Source organism: Chelon labrosus, assembly GCF_963514085.1.
Source record: "Chelon labrosus genome assembly, chromosome: 21".
NCBI lineage: Eukaryota > Metazoa > Chordata > Actinopteri > Mugiliformes > Mugilidae > Chelon > Chelon labrosus.
The window spans coordinates 19,555,226-19,580,944 of record NC_140354.1 but is presented as its reverse complement, the minus strand read 5'-3'; the positions used below and the strand labels follow the sequence as shown (position 1 = coordinate 19,580,944).

Here is a 25,719-nt window from a genome sequence, read left to right as displayed (position 1 = left end):
CACTTGATTTAACAGTGAGTGTAATTAAATGCCACGTACGTCTCCGAATTATTACATGTGGCTGCTGAATTGGATTTGGCTGCTTATTACGAAAGCTACAGCGCTGGCATTTATTTTACGTGAAACGGGCGAAGCACTAGTTTTTGCTCGGGGGCAGTGGAGCAAGAACCTGCATCAGAATGTGATGAACGCGGCGCAGAGAGGAAGCGGTTATTTTCCGTGTTTCTTTTATTCCTTTTTTCGTGCCGAGGCTGCAACGTGCCGGCTCCTGTTTTCCACACCAGTGGCGTCTCCCGTCTCTGGATAGCGTTGAACTGAGTTTCAGTTTCTATGGCTCAGTGCTCTGTAGTCTGCTGCTGAGCGGCTGATATGAGAAACAGTTCTTCCCTCCTCCTCTTCCTCCTCTGCTTTGCTGTCTTGATGCTCTGGTTCAGCAGCAGCAGAAAACACTGGAGCTTCTCTCCTCCTCCTCCTCCTCTCACTGTCATTTTAACCTCTCCTCACATCTTCATGCCGTCATCTGTCCTTACTTTTACCTCTGCTGACTTCACCCCTCCTCACTCGCTCATCCTCTTGACCCTTTCTCCTCCTATCTACTTACGGATTAGAGTGTAGCTCCCCTCTGTCTTCTATATATCTTTCTGGCCTACTTGAGTATTTTTGGACACCACATAGTTCCCACTGACAACCCCGCCACTGTGGGAGAGTCATGCATTATTAAAACCTCCCTCAGTAGCATCTCTCTAGCGTTCCCTTGTTCTCACTTTTGTTTCTGATTTCCTCTCTGTCCACTGGCGAGCATGTGTCTGCGTATACGTGTCTGTTGCTTGTGCACCTGTTGCTTGCGCATGTAAATTCCCACCACGTGTCGTTTCTCGATCTTGATCTTGTAACGCTTTGGCCGACCGCTTCTCTTTTCTCCTCAGAAGCACGAGTTCCTGTTGAGAGCCTCAGTCAACTGCCTCGCCGCCCTGCTGGGCTTCCTTCAGAGGAGGAGTCCCATTACAGGTACCGGGCGGGGGAGACACGGAAAGACACGCTGAGACGCTAAACATTCACAAATCTGCACGCGTTTTGAGGGCTTGAGATGAAAGAGAGAACGTGTGCTGGTGTTGTTTATGTTCGACAGTTGTGGAAAGTCCAGTAGATTAACTCTGAAGCAGCAAATGAGTTATACGTTAATTTACACGCTGATTTTTTTTAGATTTCTGAATTTCAGATTTCTTTCCAGGTCGTTAGTTGTGAAAACAAATCCGTTCTAATATAACAGTCCTGCACTAAATCTGACCTTCGTGAAGGCGTTCGGCATTCGTTTAAAATAACAGAGAGAGAGAGAGAGCTCTTGATTCAACTGTGTTTTCATTTTGGAGGCTGTGGTTTCAAGTACTATTCAATTATGTCCCTGTTATTTTGATATTGTAGTCAGAGGGCTAGGTTAAATAACAGAAATACTTTAGCGTTTCATTCCATCCAGTTTAACGGCAGCAAAAAACTGCATCCTCCAAAATGATCATCCAGTTGAATCGGCGCTGTTTCAACTGAACATTAAAACATTCATGAGGGAGGATTTAGTGCAGGACTGTTACATTAGAATGAATTTGGCTTCACTAGTGTACCTCATGTTTTGCAGAATAAGCAGAAATACAAGTAGTTAAAATCAGCTGGAGCTAATTGGAGCCTCCAATGATCAGTTTTAGGGTTAACTCCTCAAATGGAGCCAGAGTAGATGATGTCTTTTCAGAAGCGTCCACTAGGGGAGCTAAAAGTTGGACCCAAATGTCCTCACACCCCACATCGGCTCAATGATGGACTGCAGCATCATGCTACATGCTAATAGCGTGCGGTTCCAGCAGGTCGGCACGTATTGCTCTTTTTACATTCTGACTGATCTGCTTCTAAATGTCTTCCAGGCAAAATGTTTAAAATGTCAAACAAGTTTTAACTCGCCTCTCATCTGCGACGCTCGTCTGATCCTAAACACCCTCGTTAGCAGTCAACCAGAGTGCAGAATGCAGTTATGCATGTGCGCCTACCTCCACCTCCTGCCTGTGGAGCTGAAACTGGTTACATATAGTAACCCCGGATTCTGTGATTATAGTACGTTGATGATAAGTGTTATCAGATGCTGTTTGTTTCATCAAAGCACATCCTTTAACAGGTTCATGGTTCATTAATGGCTCAACATTTAAAGATTCACAGCTATAGGCTATTCATTTCATGCTCATATTTTTTTCAACATGTTCAGTGAAATATTCCCGCCTTGTAGCGTGTGTTTGGATTCATCAATACTAGGATATTAAAACATTCATACCGCATTAGTTAATATCTTATTATTTTTCAACACTTTTAACATTTAATACAGTTTCTATTATAGATAAAAAAAACTAATGACTTATCCTGTAACAGAATATTTCTACACTCTGATATTAAAGGGGAATTACCGTTATTTACAACCTGGACCTTATTTCTGGCATTGTTTACTCACCCATATAACCTTCGTTTAGAAGATATTTAGATTCACGTATATCCATATAGTGGGAGTGAATGGGGCACCGAAACGCAGCCTCTAAATAGCGCATTATCTGCTGCGAAACTCGTTCATTTCACCAATATCTTGTTATGATACGCTAGTGCTATTCCCCGTTGAGTCCGGAGTTACCTGTTATCATCATCCGGGGTCTGTAGATTGACCTACTAACCTCTGACCTGGATGATGTCATCTCTGAGCGCCGCGCACACCTGCAACGGTCGGCTTGTTTACCTGTAATTTGCTACTGATAGTTTTTTGCAACATGGCTAAATATTTTTCCGATTCTGAGGTTGTGGACAACGACTTTGTTTATGATGGACGTCCTTACCGTTTTGAAGCAGAGTATACGGATGAGGAACTCGTTGAAAGGAGTGTGCGAAGGCAGAGAGAGGAACAGCTGGACAAAGAACAACAAACCTCTGCACGTCCGCGAATAGATAACAGGTGGCACCGGACTCAATGGGGAATAGCAGTAGCGTATCATAACAAAACGAGTTTCACAGCAGATAATAAGTTATTTAGAGGCTGCGTTTCGGTGCCCCATTCACTCCCATTATATGGATATACGTGGATGTAATTATCATCCGAACAACTACAAATGACACCAAAGTTGTATGGGTGAGTAAACGATCGTATTTTATACCAGAAATAAGGTCCAGGTTGTTAAAAAGCGGTAAATCCCCTTTAATTATTTTACTTGTGGAATATCTAAATATTTCTTTACTGCTGTTTTTTGTTTATACATGTCTGGATGTTGTGGCTTTTTGTTAGTTTTCAAGAAGTAACCAAGAGGAATAGAGGATTATTAAGCTCTCTAGATCTAAATTAGACTTTTTCTCTCCCCCCTTGTGTTTCTCTTAGCCAAGTTCGTGGCGTGCCAACCCTGGAGTCGATTCCTGCTCGGCTGCCTGCTCGGCTCGGCAGAGAGCTGCCTCCTCCACCCTGCCGTTCTCAGACTCATCACACTTGTGAGATTTGTTTCACATGCACTCACCGCTCGAATCAAAGCTAATATCTTGGGTTGTGGTTCTGAGCGGCGATAAATAATTGATATTAAAAAGTATTAAAAGTTAATGAAGGTAATAAAAAAAGCATGGCAGCAGGAGCTGACACAATAGAACACATCAAAATTAAAGAAGAATTATTGCTGTATTTTCTGTTGCGAGCTGTGGCTCTACGGACCTTTTCATTTATTATTCAGCTGTTAGGACTGGTAGGACTTGTTGCTACTGGTCATCTATAATTTCTGACATGACCTGTGTAAAATTTGGTGATCTGCGAGTGTTTACATCATTCCCACGTGAAAACAAAAAGCCAAATTGCGGCAGATTTAACTGATTCATGCGGTGCTCTTTAGATTCTTATCCATTAGAGGAGGCTTTGATCAGTCCTAGATTCACTCCCCTGGTGTGTTTACTGCTCCAAAAATAAAGCCACAGTCAGTCGTAAAGAAATATCTTTGACTTTGACAAGAGGAACAGGGAGTCCTGCAGCCTCCACACAGCCCTGATCTCCACAGTAACAAATCACTCAGGGACTACATGAAGAAATAGAAGACACCGGGAAAGAAAAAATAAAGTAAATCCACAGAACTCTTCAAAGATGATGCCTTGAACAACACAACCTATAAAGCAGCTTGAGTTTACGGTTTTTTTCTTCTTGCTGCATAAAACAAAAGATATGTGAAACTATTATTGACTGCCTCTTCATTTTATTTTAGTGTTTATTTGCATTTGCACACTGGTGTACAGATCCCTCCATACCTCTCTTTAACCGCATCTGTCTGTGCACTTGTTCGTGTCCTCTGCAGCTTCTGCAGGACGTGGTGCGAGAGCCTGACCTGCTCCAGGTGATGGAGGCGGTGGAGAGGAGGGGGCTGAAGGAGCTCAGCCAGGAAGCAGCACAGGCCCTGAGGCTCCTCCTGACACAGGTAAACATCCAGGGATGCGGTAATGCGGAACATGGTGCAAATTCTCACAGTCGAGAAGCCGTCCGCCCCGCTCCGTGAATATCAACGTCCCTCAAATGAATGAATTTGGAAAGAAATCAAGTTCATACGCAGTTCAGTGTCAGCCGGGTCCACGCGCTGTTTATGTTACTTTGGAAAGTGAAAAACAGCACGGGCATAAAAATAAAGCAGCAGGGGGAAATATGGGCAAATAAAATACAAGTATAGCACACAGCAGCGAAAACAGCACTAGCGGCGTTCGAAACTTCCCTCTTCCAAACACATATCTGATGTGTGCAAATAGGAGACGATAAAAGACGACTGTGTCTGAAAACAAAATTATTCCAATGCTACGTGCAGCAGCGTATGAAGCCAGCACCTCTGTGTCTCAGAGAATTAAATCTCTATCGTCGCTGTTAAGCTCTGAGTCAGAGTGATATCTGTTTATCTTCCAGCGGGCACGTTGTTGCTGCCGCCGGCCATTTGTTTGAAGATGACTGCACACAGTCTCCTGCTGCAAATACAAATTAATGTGCATCCAGCCTGCGTGCTCTGCTCTGCTCTGACTTCTTTTGTAAGCGCTACCAGCCGCACTTGTTAAAATGCCATCCGTCCGAAGCCAAGTCGTCTGCTCGTTGGAGGGTGATTAATTAAAAATGTTTGGTCAAGCTCTACTGCACTATTCTGTGTCTATTGAGATAAATTATCTTTGAGTTTACACCACATTATTAAATAGGTGACAAGTGTAGAGCTTCCCCCACAACACTGTCAGCAGGAACAATGTTGAGAAAATGTCATTTTGATTATCTCTAAACATTGACTGTGTAGGTCGACGAACCATTTCTGACTTCACCCGTAGGTTTACCGTTTTGATGCTCAGTGTGGTGGCTCTGGCCGTTGCCATCTTGGCAGTGCCTGACTCCACCGAACTCCTGACACTTATCAGAAAGAAGTTTGCAACTTTACATTTGGATAAATATCAGAGATTACAGATATGTAAAGCTGGATGAATCCTCCTTTTTGAGCGTTTTTGAAGCTCAATGTGGGGTCTCTGGACGCCGCCATCTTGGAAGTGCCTGACTCCATCTAACACTTCGCTAATTTCAATTTATCAGAATGAAACACGTTTGACTATTTGACTCGTGGGTCAGTCATAGAGATTGAGTTTTTGAATCGACCATTTGAATCCAGTTCTCAGTGTCTTAACAGTACTCACAGTTCCTGGGATGCAGAGTGCAGTTAGATATAATTTGGCAAACCCCTCCTTCGGCAGTGTCCCGTCACTGTGGTGAAGAAACATGTCCTCAGGCTTCGTCCACGTTCACAAGCATCCAGTAGGTTCTCAGCAGCTTGGTGCTGTAAGTGTTTCCCAAGAACAAGTCTCTCATAATGCTAGCACGAGGAGCTAACTAGCGACAGTCCGCAGTGTGGCCACGGTTTAGCATCGATTTAGTAGAATTCCAAACAAATAAAAAATACACAAATACACCAAATCGTGCAGGTAGGTACGTAACTAAATCACACCAACTTAAAACACTATAGCTTTGTCTCGGTCCCACCCACCTGGAAGTCTGGTAGATTAACTTGAGCGTCACTAATAGGCTAATCAAACAGATTGACACCTGTTCATACCATTTACAACACAAGACTATGGTGCATTCAGGAACCATGTTGAACATAGGCCATTCCAAATACTTAATAAACCTTCCCAAATACTAGTAGTCTTTTATGTAATTTCTTCACTTTGCAAATTCATGCCTTGGCCAGATTAGATCCTCTGGTGGGCCGGTTTTGGCCCCCGGGCCGTATGTTTGACACCCCCGTCTATGGCTTTGACTCACTTTTGGAGCCTCTAGTGTTTTTTTTGTGGAACTGCTTTTTTTTTTTTGACACTTCACGTTCCAGGAGGTTGCCTCCGGCTTCAAAGCCGTCAAGTCCAAATGTCCCAAAATGCATCAGGGCCATCTGGGTTTGCTTCACCACATTTATCGGACGCAGAGGGAAGAGGAGCTTCGTCAGATTTCTGGGTTCAGCTCGAGTTTGGCTTCATGTGTGGGACCAGAAATGCATTTTAGTATGCTGACAGTAGCTCAGAGTCAGAGGAGTGACAGAGTGATGGCAGCCACTGCAGCTCCCAGTGCATCATGTTCCAGGAAGCCGTGAACGCATGTGTGAACGCATGTGTGAACGCATGTGTCTGTGTGTCTGTATGCACTTTATACAGAGCGGGCTCCTTTAGTGGATCAGGGTTCAGTGTGACGTACGTTTCTTAACAGCTTTGCAGCCGTGTGACTTTTGGTCTCTGTCATCTTATCGTTGTTGCACCGATCTGTCACACACTTCGCACGCATTGAACTCCACAGACATCAGAGGTGTTGATGGTGTCTCTGGATGACTTGTAATAACTGCACACTAGTAAAGCACTAGTAAATACTTCATCCACCATTTATAAACCATCAGACACTAGTAGGCAGGTTACAAATGTAGCTACAAAGTTAAATATCATGCTTTAACTTTAATGTGTAAACCATTCACAGACTATTAAAATGTACATTTATACATCTTCTTTATATATTATAAACATGTATTCTTACTGTAATTCATAATTAATTCAGGTAGTTATAAATCATTAATCGAGTGTTACTGAACTATTTTTGCGAGCTCGTCTTAACCGAGAACTATCTATGTCTTGTTAAGCTTTTACAAAAGAGATTTAAAGGCTCAGTTATCGTCTCAACAGAAAAACAAGACTAATTTTTTGTATTTCAGCTGTACACTTATAGATGAATATGTAAATATTATACAAAATGAAGAAAGAAACATCTAGAAACCAGTTGTCTTCCAGGACATATCAGTCAACATCACTGTCCTGCTTCTTGTTCCCTCTCCATGAGCCCTGGCATGACAGTCAACTGCATATACACCTATCAGGCATAACATTATGACCACTAGGTCTCCCTTTGTGTCTCCAAAACAGTTGTGACTCATCAGAGAATGGACATGGGCCTTCTGAGGGTGTCCTGTGGCGTCTGGTAACACAATGTTGTTATAGGCGGTTTAGACTTAAGTTGACGCAGAAGCTACGGCGACAGCGCAGACCGCTGCACAGAATCAGAGGTCTGCATCTCCTCAGAAATGTCACGGCGACACAGACCACAAGAGCTGCGATTGGCCCGCGCGATAGTTCAATATTTCACCTTCTAGCCGTTTCTATTTCACTCCCTCCTTGTGCTCTCTAAATTGTTCTCACCCCACTAACTCCACTTCTGCCAGCTCTGCCTCCCCCTACTGCTCTTTTCAATTACCAAACAGCGCTGCAGCAATTTTTTTGTTGTTGTTGTTGTTGTTGTTCACTCTACCTTTTCCTTCAAACTGCATGTCCCATAAAACACCATCTTCTAGAGTAACTTGAATCGACGGCAGCCAAATAAAAACAGCCTAAACTTTTAGTTTTTCCCATCACGGTAAAGTTTTGGATCTTATCTATATGTGCAGCCTCGCCGGCGTCAAATCAAAATGTGCCTGCGCGCAGACGTGAGCTCTCCGGCTTACCCGGACTCGGCCCTGAAGTATTGAAGCAGATATTATCCATTCTGTCTGAACTCTCTGTTTTTCATCATCACTGTTCATCCACTACGGTCCAGACAAATATGTTACAATACTCCTTTCATCGCTGCACGCTTCGGTTTAGTTTTTCCAACTACACCGGGGCAGAAGATGTTGATGTATCGCATCAACATAGCGGAAAAAATAATATTATGTTTGGTGGCTTTCACTGAAATAGGAAAAAGAGGCAAAAAGAAGAAGAAGATAGCAGCGAGTCGACTTTATTTACACAAACAAACTCTACGCTTGTTGCCATCCTCTCGCTGTCAAGGATACAGTACTAATGACAATTTGGTGATAATATCAGACATGTTAGCATATGTCTTAAGAATCTGTTAAGTTTCTCAGTCGTCCACATCATGGTTTATCCAAAAAAAACAAAGATGCCACAAGGACAACTCGACTTGTAGGGTTTCTTAAAGACGTTAAGCCTCATTTAAAGTACTGTGGGACATAGACGCCATGACCTACGCCATTTATGCTTGTGCACTCGTTTATACTTGTGCGCTCGCCCTGTAATGACTCCACCCAAACACTAGATGGCGCTGTGTCTTTTTTCCCAGTGGGGTTTAATTCTGCTTCACTTTCAACAATGGCGACTGAAACTTTCACTAAAATTTCGCAGAATTTTCCCCAAACCTCCTCAGTTAATCTTTCCTCGATGTGTTCCATCTTTATTGATCCAAAACAATCAATTTGAAAATTGCGGAGATGGAGAAGCAGCCAGAAATACTAAAGTGGAAAACCAATCACAGATCTTGCGGTCTGTGTCGCCGGGATGCGTAGTTACTACGGCGTTAGGGTCTGCGCTGTCGTTGAAGCTTCGCCGTCAAATTGACTCAGAAGCCTAAACTGCCTTTTACTTGGATGAGCAGCATTTGTCTTCTAGTTGCCGAGAGGCTGCTATTGACCCAGTACTCGCCTGTAATAAGAGGAGGATGGATTAACCTGGTTGGTGTCTTGTTTTTTTTTGTTTCACAGTTACTGGTTCTCTAAAAAGTAAAGATCTGAAAACCCACACCCTTAATAGTGGTGAAGATTTTTGGGGAAGGCTGTTAAGACAGTCCCTTGTCCAGATATGGGTTTGCCAGTTTGACAAAGGCCCCAAAGCAAACAAGTTAATCCGAGCAGCTTCTTTGTAAATAGGAACATCTGTAGTTGCTGTCCACGTGTAACTCACATGACCAGTGTCTGTTAACGACCAGATACTTGACTCTAATTGAAGGATGACTCATTAACGTTCAGAGCCTCCAGTCTCAAGGTGTGAACAAGGAGTGAAACTTTTTGGGGACAGACTGATGACAGATTTTGTCTTAGTCCACTAACCCCTGTTCCAGGAATGGTTTTCCAATTTGACATAGACGTCTTCCTTTACTCCCCTGTCAAACCGTCTGTCTTCTCTGGCTAAAATGCGGACGTTGTTGTCCTCAAATTAGTGTCCTATCTAAACCCCAACTACCCACCAGTCTTTTAGAACTGAAGACTCGGATGAAACGTCTTCAATAAACTCTACAAGTCCAGTTGCTCTTGTTTCAGCCTGTATTTTTTTTTAATATACCTTGACCTAGACGACAGAGAACCTTCACATATGTATCATCAGTATAAGTCTCTCTATGAGCTTGTGATGAGGATAAGGAGTCTTAGAAGTGTCTCTTACCCTTAGAGCCAGAGGTAAATATATTGTCTTGATTTAGACACTTTATGTTTTCTCTTCAAACTTTTCACTGTTTCTTAATCTTTAATCCCAAACCTGACGTTATTTCAGATGCTCCAGCCCATAATTTCCACATTTTTCTCGGTTCATTCACTGCTGCTTCCACATTTATATCTCGCCCGTCTTTTAACTCTGCCGAATCCTTCTCCTCCTGTTCCTTCAGGTCCAGAGCAGTGTCCTGCTGCCCACGGAGGAGCACAGGCACAGAGCAAAGAATCTGACGGAGGCGCTCGGGCCACAGATGCCAGACGAGAGCTGCAGCCCTGGCCTGTCAAACAACATCCTGTATCCCTCACCTGAAGTGAAGCACACTCACACACAAAGCCTGAACGCGAAACTCCGTAACACGTTTCTCATCTTTTATTTAATCCACAGTGAGTTAGAGTACTGGTTTCTGTCTTTTAGGCACATGGGTGAATAAAGTCAGGTTGAATTGATGCTGGTTAGAGGTTAACTAAACATGACGCATTTAAGTTCAGGAAACTCAAACAGTTTCACTTTCAAAAATATAGAAATTCACACCCTGCCGTTGTTCCTCGCTGTTCTTTACTGCTCCTTAACGCTCATGTTCAGACGAGCTGGAGACGTGTCCATCTGTCTGTCTGACTTCTCTCTGATATAAGGCTGATGTTTCAGATTTGTTGTTTTGGAAATTATTACACCGTTAGTTTAACTGTTGTTTTCTAATTGTTCTGATCTTAAATCAGCACGTCCTCCTTCAGTTTCTGCACTAATTAATTTTACTGCATGTGTTTGTTAGTTGAAAGAAAATGGAAGATTTCATTGCTCTATAAAAAATGATTAGAGGGCAGCATATGGACATTTCTACCTGCCACTGAGAAACTATTTCCACTTTTATTTATTCTTTCATTTATTTATTTTTATACTTCAGTATTTCCTTATTATTTTCGTAATTTCTCTTTGTATTTTAGCATTTTTTTTATTTTTTCGTCTTTATATTGCCACATTTATTTATTTTTTAAAATGTATTTCTCTTTATATTTCAGCATTTTGTATTTATTCGTCTTTATATTTCCACATTTATTTATTTTTAATTTATTTCTCTTTATATATCTCTCAGCATTTATGTATCCTTTTTTATTTCTCTTTATATTTCTTTATTTATTGATTTTATTATTTTATTTATTCATCTTTATATTTCCACATTTATTTATGTTTTATTTATTTCTATATATACAGCATTTATTTATTCTTTTTTATATTTCTTTATATTTTTTCATTTATTGTTATTTTATTTATTTCTCTTTATATTTCTTCATTTATTGATTTTATTATTTTATTTATTTCTCTTTATATTTAGCATTTATTTTATTTATTCCTCTTTATCTTTCCACATTTATTTCCCCATTATTTTACTGATTTTATTTTATTATTATTATTTATTTTTATTTTTTGGCACTCCTGTCCATATTCTATAGTTTAATTTTAAAAATATGCACACTACCTCTTTTTTGTGCCTAAAATTTATTAAATAAATTAAAATATTATAAATTAACTTTCCGTATAATACCACCTTCCATAATACGTGCTCGTTGTGTTAATCTGACTGTGAATTTAATTTAAAACTATAATTCTTAATAATAACCCGAGGAGGAAACGGAACGGTGTGGCGCCGCGTGTGTCTCCCTCTAAACCCTCCGTGTGGAAACAACGTCCCCCTCCCCCGTTCTTCACCGCCCGCCCGCCCGCTGTCATTCGTCCAAGACAAACCAGCCGGTTGCGATCGTGGCGCTGGCGGAGTGGAGCAGCCGAGAGCCGCATGTAAATGAACACCTCCACCTCCGTCGTTGTCACCCGAGGATCCGCGTGGGGGGGTGTGTAGATCAGCCGTCCCGTCGACCTCGTTTTGAGTAGAGATTATTAAAAAAAAAAAAAAAAAAGCAAAGAGAGAGAGAGAGGGGGGAGATTAAACTGGAGTAGTTTGGAGGAGACGCTGTTCGCTAATCGCTGCCTTGTGGCGCTGCTGATTCTCGCTACAACACGGTGAGTGAACCTCGAGTTTTGTGGCTGTAATGTCCAGCGGGTTATCTCTCGGATGCAGACCGCTGGCTGCCTCCATCCAGCTGGGTTATACAGCTGTGGTGACAATTTAAACTTAACAAAAAAATACCCTCACCTTTCAAGGAAGTCTTCTATAAATATATATTTTTAGGTGTTTTTTGCACAGATGTTGCATGTTACCGCTCCACAAATGTACAATTAGATGAATCGCACGCAGGCAAGTGGTGCAGCAGATGTGGGGGAAGTCGGGTCAGGTGGGGGACATGCGATCAATTAAGCAATCTGTAATTGAATGGTGCACGTTTATTCAGCCGTCGCTCCCCATTACGCATGTCCACGGATTTGCCTCTGCATGAGTGATGACAGAGGAGGAGGAGGAGGAGGAGGTGGAGGGAGAGAGGAAGGAAGGAAGGAAGGAGGCACGATGCAGCCGGAGACCGAGAGCGAGATGATGTGTCAGTCCTCCTTGAACCTCCAGAAAGTCTCCCCCTCGGGCAAGGCTGGCAGCCCCCGACCCCTCAACCCCCCCTGGGCCCCCGAATCAGGCTCCAGCTGCACATCCAGCTGTCTGATCATCAGCGCTGCCTCTTGGAATTATTAGTTGTTATTTTTGTTCCCTTCTGACAAACCTTGAACCTGGATCTCCCACACAAACTCGAGCCGTGAGCAGAGAAGAAGCAGAAGATTTCCAGTACGTGGGCTTCAAGCTTAAAAAACAAACGACTAACCTCCACGGAAGCTGACCCCAAATCTGAACCTGAAACTTTCGGACGCTGCTGCGGCTGCAGGGATGTTCATCCAGTCCGGGCTGATGTGGGTGTTTGAAGAGATAAGTCTCACCCCTGCTCGTCTGATTCCTGCTCACGTTGCAGCTGATTCTTTTTTTAATGATGATCAGAGTTGCCTGGCTACAGTTAATGGACGCGTTTAGACGCTGCCCGTGCCACATTAGAAATGATTGATCCGCCCTTTAACTTCCATCCGTAAAGTCTCAGCACTTTGGCCCTACTGCACGGAAACATTAGAGGCTCCCTGGTACATTTTATATATATATTTATTTATATATATATGTGTGTGTGTGTGTTGACTGCGTTAAATTGTGCCTGTGGTGATAACCGATAACCTCTCTGCTCATAAATATCTTGTCAGGAGCTGCATGGCCGTCTGCTCTGAAGCACACAGGAGCATCAAATTACCTGCGGACGCTGGGGAGCTGGGGAGACGAGCCCCCCTCCCTCCACCCCTCCACTTCTCCACCCCGCTCTTATGTCCTTGGCTGTAATCTAGAAATATTGAAGCTTTCGACCGGCACTTAAGGATATTTAGTGCAGCGTTTCTCAGAAAGCCGGGAAAGCGCCCAAAAAGATGTTCTCAGAACGCGCAAATTGGCCTTGATCGAACATTGTCTTCGCTCGGCTGTCGAGTAGAGCGCTTGTTTTTCTGCTGACTGGAGAAAAGTTGCCTTTTTTTTTTATTTTATTTTTAAATCCTTCCATAAGCATAGAAGGCCAACGTAGTAAAAAAAAACTTTCTTACACCGTGAGATCTCTTCTTGGACGGCTGCCTCGCTGCTGTCAGTGTTGAAACCCGTTAATAAATGGAGGGGAAGCTTTAGAAGGAGACGATCGTGGTCGGTTTGTGTTATCAGCTCTCTGAAGGAACGAGGGAGGAGGGTGGGGGGAAGATGGGGGGGCATGTCTAGGAGCCTTTTTCTCCTGTGATTTCTCCTGAATTAATATTCAGACCCCGAGACATTTACATCACTTCCCAAGTCCTTCAAGTTTTGAACATCTGCGCCCGGGCTGGAAGAGATAATTTCACTTCAAGTCCCTCGTGTTCTCCTCTTCCTCCTCCTCCTCCTACTATCTTGCACTTTCTCTCCCATTTGTGTGTCTTTCGGTGTCAGAGCAAAGGTAGCATCCCTCTAATAGTGTCATTCATGCAGCTAAACTCAGATTATGCGGATTAGCCGCTCACCTGCATTGTCTTTCTCCAGAATCTGACCTAATCCTAACGTGTAAAACTGCCTTTGCGGAACAGGAAGTAGCAGCCGAATGCGAAAGAAAGAAAGAGGACCACTGCTTTCCAGAAAATCAGTTGCTGAGATTGTAAAAGTTCCCCCCGAGGATTGTGCAAGACATCAGATGTGTCTTAAAAGGACCTTAAGGAGCCCTCCCCTCCCCCCTTCTTCTTCTTCCTCCCTTCCTCCCTCTCTCTCTCTCCTCTTCAAATGCCGGCTACCCTCTGCTGTTCCATATTGACCACTTATCCCCAGCATGTCGTCCCGCTTCCACATATTCCACAAGTATCACAGGAGATCACAGACGAGAGAGAGAGAGACGGAGAGAGAGAGAGTCTTTCTCCGGCGGCTTCAGAAGAAGAAAAAATAGAATTCATGAATAAGAAAAAGCTGTTTTCGGATGAAAGCATCAAAAGCAATTTATCGTTTTTCCTGTGTTTGACGCCTGTAATGCTGTGATTCGAGAACAATGATTGTTGGCTCGTCTTTGCAGCGTCCAGAAGAAGCGCCTCTCTGCCACCCCCTGCTGACCATGCAGAGCCTGAGTGCCGTGGTCCTGGTGCTCGCCGCCGCCGCCGCCGCCGCCTTCTGCTCGGCCGACCCCGACGCGCACAGACAGAGACACGACTCCAACCTGGAGATCTGTATCCTAACGCTGACGAATGCGCAGACACGCCTGAGGATGTGAACGTGACTGCTGAAGTGTGTGTGTGTGTGTGTGTGTGTGTGTGTGTGTGTGTGTGTGTGTGTGTGTGCGCGTGTGCGTCTGCAAGTCACTGAGCATGCTCATGAATACATTTCAGTGTGACAGATGGATGTGTGAGAGAGTTAACGCTCGTGTAGACGGCATGTATCATCCTGAGCTCCTCTCATCAGACAAGCGGCTGTTTGAGACCAAGAGGAAAGATCAGCTGAACGCTCTCAAGAACCTGGTGGAGCTGAATGACATCAACCAGCAGTACAAGATCATAGACATCATGCTCAAAGGTCTCTTCAAGGTAGGGTGTGTGGAAACGCTCACGTTAGATATATTCTGACATTATGCATTGTACAAATCATACACAATCAACATTTTTGCTGCTAGAATAAATAAAATAAAGCTGGTGAAGAAAATTGGTGAAACAAAGGTGGAGGCATTTGAGAAACAAATCACGAAACAGGTGTCGGAATTTAAATTTAAGGATTTAATTTAGTCTTTTTAGCAAGAACAAGAGGAAGGAGATGAATCTGACGCATGCAATTTGCAAAATAAAATACTTTGGGACTATGAGGGCTCATCTCACGCGTCACCATCCACATTTAATGTTAAGCTAATGTTGAATCGGTGAAAAAGCTTCCTTCCAATTCAGAGAGAGCTTAGAAAGTGACACCATCCGTCATCTGCTTCACGATGGATTGTGTTCACTGTTTAAGACTCATTCATTTACAGCTGAGAAAAAAGGTAAATTGTAGTATAGTTCAAAATGTTTGAGATTGCGATATTATTTGACTAAAGTATAGATGTAAATATTATGATATCACGTCGTAGTTAGTCACATAAGTTTCAGCACTTTGCTTTCTGATACTTACGACAATATCATGCCACTGCTGCCATGATGTTATATTATTGTGATACGAGAATTGTATTGTGATTAATTATTGTTATATTATCATATCGAGACTTAAGAATCGTGATAATATTCTGTTGTGACTTTAATACCGCGATAATGTTGTATTGTCGCTAAAATATCGTGATAATATTCTGTCGCGACTTAATTATTGCGATAATGTTGTACTGTCACTTAAATATCGCGATAATATTGTATTGTGACTTAATTATCGCGATAATGTTCTGTCGTGACTTAAATATTGCGATAATGTTGTATCGTCATTTAATTATTGCGATAATGTTGTATCGTCACTTAATTATTGCGATAATGTTGTATCGTGACTTATTTATTGCGATAATATTATGTCGTGACTATAAATATAGTGGAAAATATTGTATTGTTACTAAAATATCGCGATAATGTTGTACTGACTCAATTGTTGCGATAATGTTGTATCGTCACTTAATTATTGCGATAATGTTGTATCGTGACTTAATTATTGCGATAATGTTGTATCGTGACTTATTTATTGCGATAGTATTCTGTCGTGTTTATAAATATAGTGGAAAATATTGTATTGTCACTAAAATATCGTGATAATGTTCAATTGTGACTTAAATATCGCAATAATTTCGTACTGTGACTTAATTATTGTGATAATGTTGTATCATGACTATAAATATTGTTATCATATCGTGACTCAAGAATCATGATATTATATCGTGATTAAAATATTGTGATAATCGTGACTCATGAGTCCCAGTTGTATTGGGATACTAATTTATTGTGACTTAATTATCATTATATCATCGTAACTTAAGAATCGTTATATTATTTTATTGTGATTTAAGTAATGTGATGATATGACTATTATGCTGTTTAATCTGTGAGTTCTTAGAGCTTTGCCCTCTTGTGTTTACAGCCCAGCAGAGAATCTAAAGCTTCAAATCCACCGATCACATTCATCAGCATGTTTGCTGGCTTTGATTTGAATGTTAATTCAGACCGAGTGCTGCCTCCCCTCACTAGGCCCGACAGCTTTGATTTACAGTATGCCTCCATTACCCAGCGGACAGTTATCTGTGCATCTGCATGCCTCTCAAGGACAGCTAGCATAGTCAACCTTCAGTGGATGAAAAACATTGTCAGCACTAATACACCACTCTGTGTGCTCCAGTGTTTATATCTCCTCCATATAATGTCCCCATAGACACTGCACTGGCTGTAATCTGAGCAGATGGAAAGTGGTTTGTTAAATATCACACCGACAAAACCTGCTGTGGTGGTTGTAGATTCTTTGTCTCATTCACTCATATGTCACAGTTCAGAGTGAATTAGATGTGAGCTCTCTCTCTCTCTCTGTTTCTGTTTCTTCCTTGAGGTGTTGGAGGACTCCAGACAAATCCTGGTGGCGGCCAACATGCAGCCTGATGACCCCTTCCCCATGGACGATAAGATCAAAGAAGGTCCGCTTCACTCCTACACCCTGGCTGCTTTCGTTATTTTTTAATTTCACACCTTGATTCTGTCTCCACCACCTCTGGCTGGTTTATCTTGATCTCTGTCACTGATCTCTAAGAACCACGCTGCTGTCTGTTTTGTCGGATTCTACTTCCTCTCTGACACTGTTTCTGAATCCCTGTCTCATCCCGGGCGATCCGATCCTCCTAAATGAACCCACCTGTTTCCTCTCTCCCTGCAGCTTATTCCCACGTCGTGGAGAACACGGCGTTCTTCGGCGACGTGGCGTTGCGTTTCCCTCGTATCGTGCACCACTACTACGACCGCAACTCTGACTGGGGCGGCCTGCTGCGCTGGGGGTTGCATTTCTGTAACCTGACGGGGGTTTTCACCGGAGGAGCCCACCAACATGTCCTCACACTCGTAAGACCATCAACATCTCAGTAACACTGTTCATCAATAGTGTAAAATTCAATTTTTTTACTTTTGTTTTAGACTAAACAAACGTAGAAAACACTCGAGAGATCTTTACTCTAAATCAGGGACGTGGATTAACCCATCATCATGATTAACCTGATTAAAAATTTGAATATAACTAACCAACCGATAAAGATGTAAGACGCTAAGCAGCACGTTATCTTTACCGGTTGGTTCTGCTGCCTGTTACTGCACATTTGCGCATGTGCAACACTAACTCTACTTGGACAAACTGCCCGAAACGCGTTGCCAGAGACGTTCAGAGTCATTCCGCGCTACAGATTAGAGGGTGACAGCAACATAGTGTGAGAAGATCTCCGTTAGGAATTAGGTAATGAAATCGCCTAGGCCTGCAGGTAATGCATGTATAGCGTGTAGCCTAAATTTCCGAGGCAACCTCAGTGATTTGACCGCGATTAACCAAACATGCTACAGGGGGGGCAAGTTGGGCAACAGAGTCCGATAAGTTTAGACAACAACACGGGGAGCGGGACGGGATTTTTTTTTGGGTTGCAGCCACGTGATCGGGATATGACGGGAGTATTGGGATGGGACTGACAATTGATTCCCGTGTCACCCTCTACTGCAGATGGCTTAATTGCGTTAAAATTTTTAATCAGATTAACCGTGATAATCCGCGTTAACGTCTTAATTTTGACAGCCCTAGTCTAAACAGCTGGAACAGGAAGTAGTTGTTGCCTGGAAAGAGTTGCTGTAGTTTAGACAACGTTTAAGATCTCATGTGGTTTCAGGCCTTGAAAGAAACAGTATGAAAGTAGATCACTCTTCAAACTTGTTTACAGTTCTTTCACTAGCTCAGTTTACTTTCTTTGGGTGCATCCGAATAGTCAGTACATACTAACGTCGGTTAGAACGTACTACTCAACCGTCAATTTAGTACGTTATTTATGTATGCGAGCGAGTAGTAGGCATACAATTCGGACGTACTGGGCAGCCATGTTGCCTGTCCTTTGACCCCGGATGTTTACATGTGACGCCTATGACACATATGACGCACACCGACGGATGCCGCGAAATTTTAAAGCCGCCTCGGAGAAATATTTTCGAAACAACCAACATTTTAAACTCAACATTTATCCTAATATACTTACATTTATAAACTTCGGTTGTCGTAGCTGTAGCTGTCACAACGGTCTCAGCCATTTTGTCTGATTTGATTTTCCCGGCGGCTCGTCTTCTTCTACGCTTAGCGGGCTCCCGCTGAATTGTGGGATAGCGTAGTGAGCTACCGTTGTATACTGTGGAGGTAGTAGGCCATCCGGGTATTTTTCGCCTACTAGTCGATGTCTACTAAGAATTCGGACGTACTACTACTGTGACGTACTGCGTCTCGCCTACTGAACAGTACGTTAGTATAGGGTATTCGGATGCACCCTTTGTTTTTTCCAGAAATTCACGACAGACAGCGGTACCGGTACCGATATAAATATGAATTTATTCTATCTGCGCCAGGCTGTGAAACACCAAGACAGATTGCTTGTGTGTTTTCCTTTTGTATTGCTTTCACAAATTGAATCATGGTCAATATAATTGGGAGTTTCAGGGGGGGAAAAAGTGAAAACAGATTTTTACTATTTAGATATTGAGTGAAATAAAACTCCAAGGCATTTCAGAGCACGGTGACCTGCAGGTTATTCAGTCGATTTGGGGATTTTTATCTCCCGTCACGTTGTGCGTCAGCCACAGCACACTTTGTTCCTCACTTCTGATGCATTGTGGCCTTTTCAAAACGTGCAGGTTAATGAAGTAAACTCCTGCAGGATTAATCCGTGACCTTAGCAATGTGCCGAGAGGATTATATAGTGGATTAATTCTCCGAATCGAAGCAGCAGACGCCCGCGCCCTCAAAGTGTACGTTCAGGCCAAACGCTTGAATCCCTCCCTCCGTCTCTGTTTTGCTGTGAAGGATAAAAAATAAAAATTGCATCATGGTGTTTTTGACGGCGCCTCATCTTCATCCCTCGTCTCTTGTTTTTTGTTTTCTCCCCTCTGTCGTCTCAGATGTCACAGGAGCTGGGAATAACGGAGAAATCCCCAGACTTTATAAACCCGTACCGCACAGAGAGAGACGACGTGAGTGAGATGCACGCCATGCTGCCTTCTGCTGATGACTTCCCAGAGATGCCTTTAGCCTTGCTAAACACTGCCTCTCTCCTTCCCCCCTTTTCAGGTGCTCCACACTGCCGAGGCTTTCCAGAAGATCCTGAGGGAGGAGGAGAAGAGGCGGAGGAAGGAGGAGAAGAGGAAAGAGATCAGGAAAGGGCCTCGCATCTCCCGCTCTCGCACCGAGCTATAGCGCCGCAACTGCGGCTGTGGGAGGAGAACGAGCAGCTTTACGCGGTCCACGATGGAGGTGGCTTGACTCGTAGACTCTGATGGCAGAACGTGAAAAGCCGCCGTCACTTGGTGCTCTGTTGAAAACGAGAAAGAGAGAGAGAGAGAGGAAGCCCTCGATGAAATTTAAGAGGAGGGTCCGACTTCTTGAATTGCTGTACACGAACGGTAATTTATAATTTGGAAAGGTTTGTAACGGAGGGGGAAACAAAAAGGAAAACGAGGGAGACTTTTTTTTTTTGATAAGGATGAAAAACTGAACTTTGGAATATAGTTGCTTTTAGTATAATCAATTTTCTTCTAAACTCTTGTGTCTGGTCTAGATTTAACGTGTCTCATGTGCTTCAAACGGTTGCCACGTAGAAATCGGACCTCATTAAAAACGCAGCCCGTAGGTTTGGTGACGGAGGACTTCATTGCTCCTCAGATTTCATTTTCCTTTTTCATATTGGCAATCTTTCCAAAAACACTGTTCCCTTTTCTTTTCTTTTATATTAATTAATTGTTTCACTAATTAATTAATAAGACAAAAACAGTATGTGCCCTTTCACCCTGCCGGCCCCTGTGTCTTTGTTAATTTTATTATAATCTTTGCTGGACATATTTAGATCTATGGAATTGAGATTGATGTAATTTTAAAAAAATAAAGTATCACGACTGTTATTAAAAATATATATATATATGTATATTCAGAGGAAGAAAATCATCACTGCTGCAGAATGAACAAGCCATTTTGTTAATGAAATAAAGTGACTCTGATAATTAAAGTGTTTCTAGCTTGTCACAGATCAGCCAACAGAGGGCGACCAGCGACCAAACCAGACTTTTTAACGGTGGTAAAAGTTAATGTTCAGCCTCGGCTCGAGTTTCTCTTTAGCCTCGAGATTAAAAGCTTGAATGCAGAGGAGGAAGGACGACGTGGTCCGACTGAAAAATGTCTAATAACACGGACACAGGTAAGATGACCCTTTTCGTGGCGTCCGAACTGTTGTCAGAAGTTAGCTACATGCTAATAACAGTATGCTAGTGCCGAGTTAGCTGTGGTCGTGTGCTAACGCTAGCTAATAAAAAGTTTGTAGAGTGATGAAAATGTCCGCGTTTGACTTTTATTAAGCTCTTAGTGTGTTGTTATTGCGCAGTATTGGTGTTATGAGTGGATGCAGTGGGATAAATCTTCGTGGAAGTAGCTAGCAACTGAACCGTTGAGGTTTCGTTTCTACGCAACCGTTGTCAAACGTTAGCAACATGCTAACGTCAAACTAGCTGCAGCTGTTCTGCTAGCGCTGCTTATATAACTACTGCGCGTTTACACAGTGATGTTTGGGAATTTGATCTCTGCGTTTGACTTTTGATATTAAGCTTTATTTGTTTTATAAGTGGATTATTATTAATGCTAGCTACTTAGCTGAACATAAACGGGTCAATTGAGGGATTAGCGAGCTGATTAATAAATAAATGAGCTTACAAAGTGGCGTTTGGGATTAAAGCGTGATCTCTGCGTTTGTCTTTTTGATGCTTTTTAGATATATTAATACTTATTATAAGCAAGTAAGAAAATGCAGCGACCTCCTCACGTGATTTAATCATTTGCGTTTGTTGTCAAAAGTTAGCTACACATGCTAATAACAGAACGCTGATGCCGAATTAGTTGTAGCTGCTTTGCTAACGCTAACTAATAAATGTATATATTAAAAACAGAACTTGGTGTGTGGATTTGTAATCCCTGCATTTGACTTTTGATGTTCAGCTTCATATATATCATCATTGAGAAGTTATAAGTGGATAACGCTAGCTACTGTACATCCATAGCAGAGCATCAGTAGGTTAGCTGTGCTAATAGCTAGCTAATGTGTGTTATAGCTTGTAGAGTGGCGTTTGAGATTTTAACATGATCGCATTTGACTTGTGTAGTTTAACTTTAGATGTGTTATTATATATATTTATAGTATAAGTTGATAATGCTAGCTACATCCATAGCTAACCTGTTGATGTTTTGTTTCTATGCTGAATCTTCCTGATGCTGAGTTTCCATGGTTACTGTTCTCTTTATGAACAACAGAGTGAAGACAATAGCAGCCGTTCAGTAATAGAAGGGTTCAGTGGTTCACGTCAGTCATTTACTGTTGTTTTTCCTCCATCAGAGGAAGAGGAGTCTGCGGACATGGAGGTCGAGAAGGACGGAGGCGACTCTGGTCAAACCAGATGGCGCGAAGAGCTGCGACTGGTCCTCGTCGGAAAGACCGGATCTGGCAAGAGCGCGTCTGGAAACACCATCCTGGGTCGTAGGCAGTTCCTGTCGCAGATCAGCGCCAGCTCCGTCACCCAGATCTGCGAGCTCGGGAGCACTGAGCTCGCTGAGGAGGAGGAGGAAGAAGAAGAAGGACCGGCTGTTGCACGGAGGAGGACGAGGAAAATCACAGTGGTCGACATGCCTGGTTTTGGGGACACTCACCTCAGCGTGGAGCAGGTTCACGCAGAGATAGCTAAATGTGTGTCTCTGTCGGCCCCCGGCCCACACGCCTTCCTCCTCGTTGTGCCAATAGGACGATATACAGACAACGAGAACCAGGCGGTCTGCGAGCTGTCCAGGATATTTGGGGAGGAGGCCGTCTGTCATCACACTGTAGTCCTTTTTACCAGGGGTGATGACCTGGAGGGCACAGGGATTGAAGAGTATCTGAGGACGACGGCACCTCCTGGGCTCAGGGCTCTGATCGACAGGTGCGGTGGTCGGTGCCATGTACTCAACAACAAAGACCCCGGGAACTCGGCGCAGGTTAAAGAGCTCCTGGTGAAGGTGGATGAGATGGTGAAGGGGAATAATAGAGGGTTTTATACTAACAGCATGTTTTTAGAGGCAGAGGCTGCAATCAGGGACGAGCAGGAAAGGATGCTGAGGGAGCGAGGGCAAGCCGAGGGCGGAGAAAAAGAGGGAAGCGAGAGCAGAACGGAAGAACAGGCTAATCTGGTACAACGAAGAGAGTGCGACACAACAGGAATAGGTAGTGAGAGCAGGAGGGAGTTTGACACGGGAAGAGGAGAGGATTTTAGGGTGGAGCGATGGACAGAGGAGAGCAGAGGCAGTCCTTTCAGCGTCCTGAGGGAGCAGTTCAGGTTGCGGCGTCGGGGCAGCAGCAGCAGGGCCGTCAGCAGGCGCCAGTCTCTCCGGTCATCCTTCAGCCGCTTGAGGAGGGAGGCGGCGCTCTCTCCTAAGGTGCTGGAGAGGGTTAAGATCCTGGTGGCTGCTGGAGCCACGGGCCTCGCAGTCGGGGCAGTGTTCGGTGCGGCTGCCCCTTTGGCGGCAGCAGCTGGGGCATCCCTGATGGGCAACTCGGTCGGTTTTGCTGCGAGTCAGTTGGCTGGGATGTCTGCAGCGGGAGGCACGGGTGTCGGGAAAGCCGTCGGGGCCATAGTGGCGGCCGCCTCGGGGAAAACCGCAGTAGCTCTCGGGGCAGCGACGGGTGGAGTTCTGGGTGGCTCTGTGGGAGCTGTCGCTGGTGCCGAGGCTGCCAGTCCCGGGGAGGGCGCTCTAGATGCACTCGGGCAGGTTAGTCTCATAGGAGCGTCAGCTGTAGGGGTGGCGGCAGGTGTGGGATGCACCATGGGAGCTGGTGCTGCCTTGGGTGCAGCTCTGGACGGAGCAGCGTTAAGCACAGCAGCTCTCAGCGGAGGTGAAGCTACAGCTACAGCGGCAGGGGTAGCCGCCGCTTCTGTAGCTCAGGGTAGCTTAGCTTCAGCAGCAGGGCAGCACGCGGTGGCCTCCGTAGGGAACGTAGCCGTCGCCGCTGGGACGCCCCAGTGTGCTGAGATTGCCGCTGGGTCGGCTTGTGGGTTAACAGGACCCAGCGCAGCGTCCGTAGCCAGCAGGGTTGCGTCAGAGCACTGGGGCAACGTGGCTGCGACGACACGCATCATGAACGCGGTGGCTGAGATCGGCAAAGCTGCAGCAGGCATTGCTCTGGCTGGAGGGCTGGTTGTGAAGGTGGTGAAAGAGAAAGTGAGAAGCGGGACAGGGACAACAGAGGCCGGTTACTCAGAGAGGAGGTCTTATGAAATCTACTGGAACAAACAAACAAATTAGATCGTATTTGCTTTCTGGTTTTATTTACCTTAGAAATATAAACAACGCTGCCAGCAGACAGTAATATAACACAGAGTTAGATATCCCGTGAACCCAGAATCAACGGAAAAGACGACTTTTTTGGATGATTACGAATAAGCTCGGTGACATTTGCGGTTCCGTGTGGGATGACTGAAGAAGGATATTAGGTACACGGCGTCGGCTTTGCTTCGTTTCTTGTTTTCAGACACGTTTTGATCAAAATCAAAAGCTAGAAGGGCAGAAGAGCTTCACATTTCAAACAAAACAAAAGAAGAACTTCACATTTCCTTCTAGAAACATTCATCTTCTTGTTTTCTTTAAAGATTAGTCACAGCAATAAATGCACAATAAGTTCTATTATGCTCCATATTTATATAGATATAGATAGATACCGCTTCTGAAAATTATTCAGATTCTGCCTGATCCGTTATTATTATTATTATTAGCAAGAACAAAAAGTCCATGGACCAACAGCTCAAGCAAACATTTCACTTCTTGAACTCTTCACCTCTCTGAAACCATAGTTTCACTCCTATAATAACAAGTTTATCAAACATGAACAAAACGACTGAGGTATCAAGTGCTTTATCAGCTCTTTTTGCACTTACAAACAACAGTGGGTGGTTGTATTGCGTCACTTGACATTTTGTAATGTGTAAACAAGGAAAAGAGTTTTGCGGTTGTGTGTTGACGCGGACTGGTTTGTACATAAGCTCAGTTTCTGCAGTGAATCGATCAATAAAAAAACAGATTTTTCGATTTTCTTCTTCTGTCGTCTGTCATTGAATATTTGTCTTTGTCAGTAAATTTAAATTAGGCACTTTATTCATTAATTGTTTCCCCACTACTAACATACACGATACAGTTGCAAGAAAAAGTGTGTGAATCCTTTGGGATTATGTGGAGTTCTGCACAGATTGGCCATAAAATGTGTTCTGATCTTCACCTAAGTCACAACAATACACAAGCGCAGTCTGTTTAAACTAATATCGCACAAAAACAACATGGTGCAGGGAGAAGTATGTGAACCCCTAGAGTCTAGGGGTGTCAAACTGATCCGTGAAAGAGCCACTGTGGCTGCAGGTTTTCATTCCAACCATGCAGCACCCATGCAGTGGGTGTGGCTGGCAAGTTTTTGTTCCAATCAAGCAAGAGGACACCTGAAATGACTGTGTGAAGGCAGTTCAGTTGATTGATTAAGCCAAGTCAGGTGTGCTGCTGCATGGTTAGAATGAAAACCTGCAGCCACAGTGGCCCTTTCATGGATCAGTTTGACACATGTGCCCTACACGAATGACTTCTCCAAGATCTAATTGGAGCCAGAAGTCAGCCAACCTGGATCCAATCGGTGTGATTGGAGATTGTAGGTGTTGGTTGACCCATGATCAAGGATTGTTGACTTGCACGAAGCTGGAAAGGGTTACAGAAGTTTCTCCTAAAGCCTCACTACTCTCCCTAGGCGTGGTCGCACAGCGCAGAGTGCTCAATGAGGTGAAGAGGAATCCTAGGGTGTCAGCTAAAGGCTTGCAGAAATCTCTGGCACACGCCGACGTTGTTGTTGACAAATCTACGATGAGTAAAACGAGAACGGAGTTCATGGGAGGACGCCGCGGAGGAAGCCACGGCTGTCCAAAAACAACATTGCCGCACGTTTGAAGTTTGCGAAAGAGCACTTGGATGTTCCACGGGACTGCCGGCAAAATACTCTGTGCACAGATGAAACCAGGATTGAGATGTCTGGTGGGAATGCACAACGCTATGTGTGGAGAAAAAAAGGCATAGCACAAAATATCAAAACTTCATCCCAACTGTGAAGTAAGGTCAGAATGGGCATCGTGGTTTGGGGCTGGTCAGTATCTTTTTGCAGGAAAACTTGAGACCATAGTGTCTGCCAA

At 43.8% G+C, this 25,719-nt stretch overlaps 3 protein-coding genes across 3 annotated transcripts in view; all 3 read left to right on the top strand.

Annotated features, from left to right (window-relative positions):
- Positions 1–10,420, top strand: part of mei1 (meiotic double-stranded break formation protein 1) — a gene marked incomplete at both ends in the record, with an annotated part of 65,487 nt that extends 55,067 nt beyond the window's left edge. The window contains 5 exons of the mRNA XM_084570807.1: positions 927–1,008; positions 3,392–3,498; positions 4,341–4,460; positions 9,962–10,083; positions 10,372–10,420. Coding sequence (XP_084426933.1) covers positions 927–1,008; positions 3,392–3,498; positions 4,341–4,460; positions 9,962–10,083; positions 10,372–10,420 — 480 coding nt within the window. The remainder of the gene's footprint in view (positions 1–926; positions 1,009–3,391; positions 3,499–4,340; positions 4,461–9,961; positions 10,084–10,371) is intronic.
- Positions 10,421–11,542: 1,122 nt separating this feature from the next.
- Positions 11,543–20,475, top strand: ccdc134 (coiled-coil domain containing 134). The gene is made up of 7 exons (XM_084571177.1): positions 11,543–11,802; positions 14,334–14,484; positions 14,717–14,838; positions 16,811–16,895; positions 17,132–17,313; positions 19,390–19,461; positions 19,559–20,475. Exons 2-7 carry the CDS (start codon positions 14,373–14,375, stop codon positions 19,682–19,684), a joined length of 699 nt encoding a protein of 232 aa, XP_084427303.1. The 5' UTR covers positions 11,543–11,802; positions 14,334–14,372; the 3' UTR covers positions 19,685–20,475.
- A 32-nt stretch (positions 20,476–20,507) lies between these two features.
- Positions 20,508–24,103, top strand: LOC311506989 (uncharacterized protein). The gene is made up of 2 exons (XM_084571176.1): positions 20,508–20,678; positions 21,864–24,103. The coding sequence occupies exons 1-2, from the start codon at positions 20,657–20,659 to the stop codon at positions 23,801–23,803; spliced, it is 1,962 nt and encodes a 653-aa protein (XP_084427302.1). The 5' UTR covers positions 20,508–20,656; the 3' UTR covers positions 23,804–24,103.
- Positions 24,104–25,719: the final 1,616 nt, after the last annotated feature.

Excerpts from the sequence above, each read along its gene's own strand:
- ccdc134 (XM_084571177.1), top strand. The coding sequence starts at position 14,373 with ATGCAGAGCCTGAGTGCCGTGGTCCTGGTGCTCGCCGCCGCCGCCGCC. Across the intron at positions 16,896-17,131 it reads GGACGATAAGATCAAAGAAG|CTTATTCCCACGTCGTGGAG; the intron begins GTCCGCTTCACT and ends CTCTCCCTGCAG. Across the intron at positions 17,314-19,389 it reads ACCAACATGTCCTCACACTC|ATGTCACAGGAGCTGGGAAT; the intron begins GTAAGACCATCA and ends CTGTCGTCTCAG.
- LOC311506989 (XM_084571176.1), top strand. The coding sequence starts at position 20,657 with ATGTCTAATAACACGGACACAG. Across the intron at positions 20,679-21,863 it reads GTCTAATAACACGGACACAG|AGGAAGAGGAGTCTGCGGAC; the intron begins GTAAGATGACCC and ends TTCCTCCATCAG.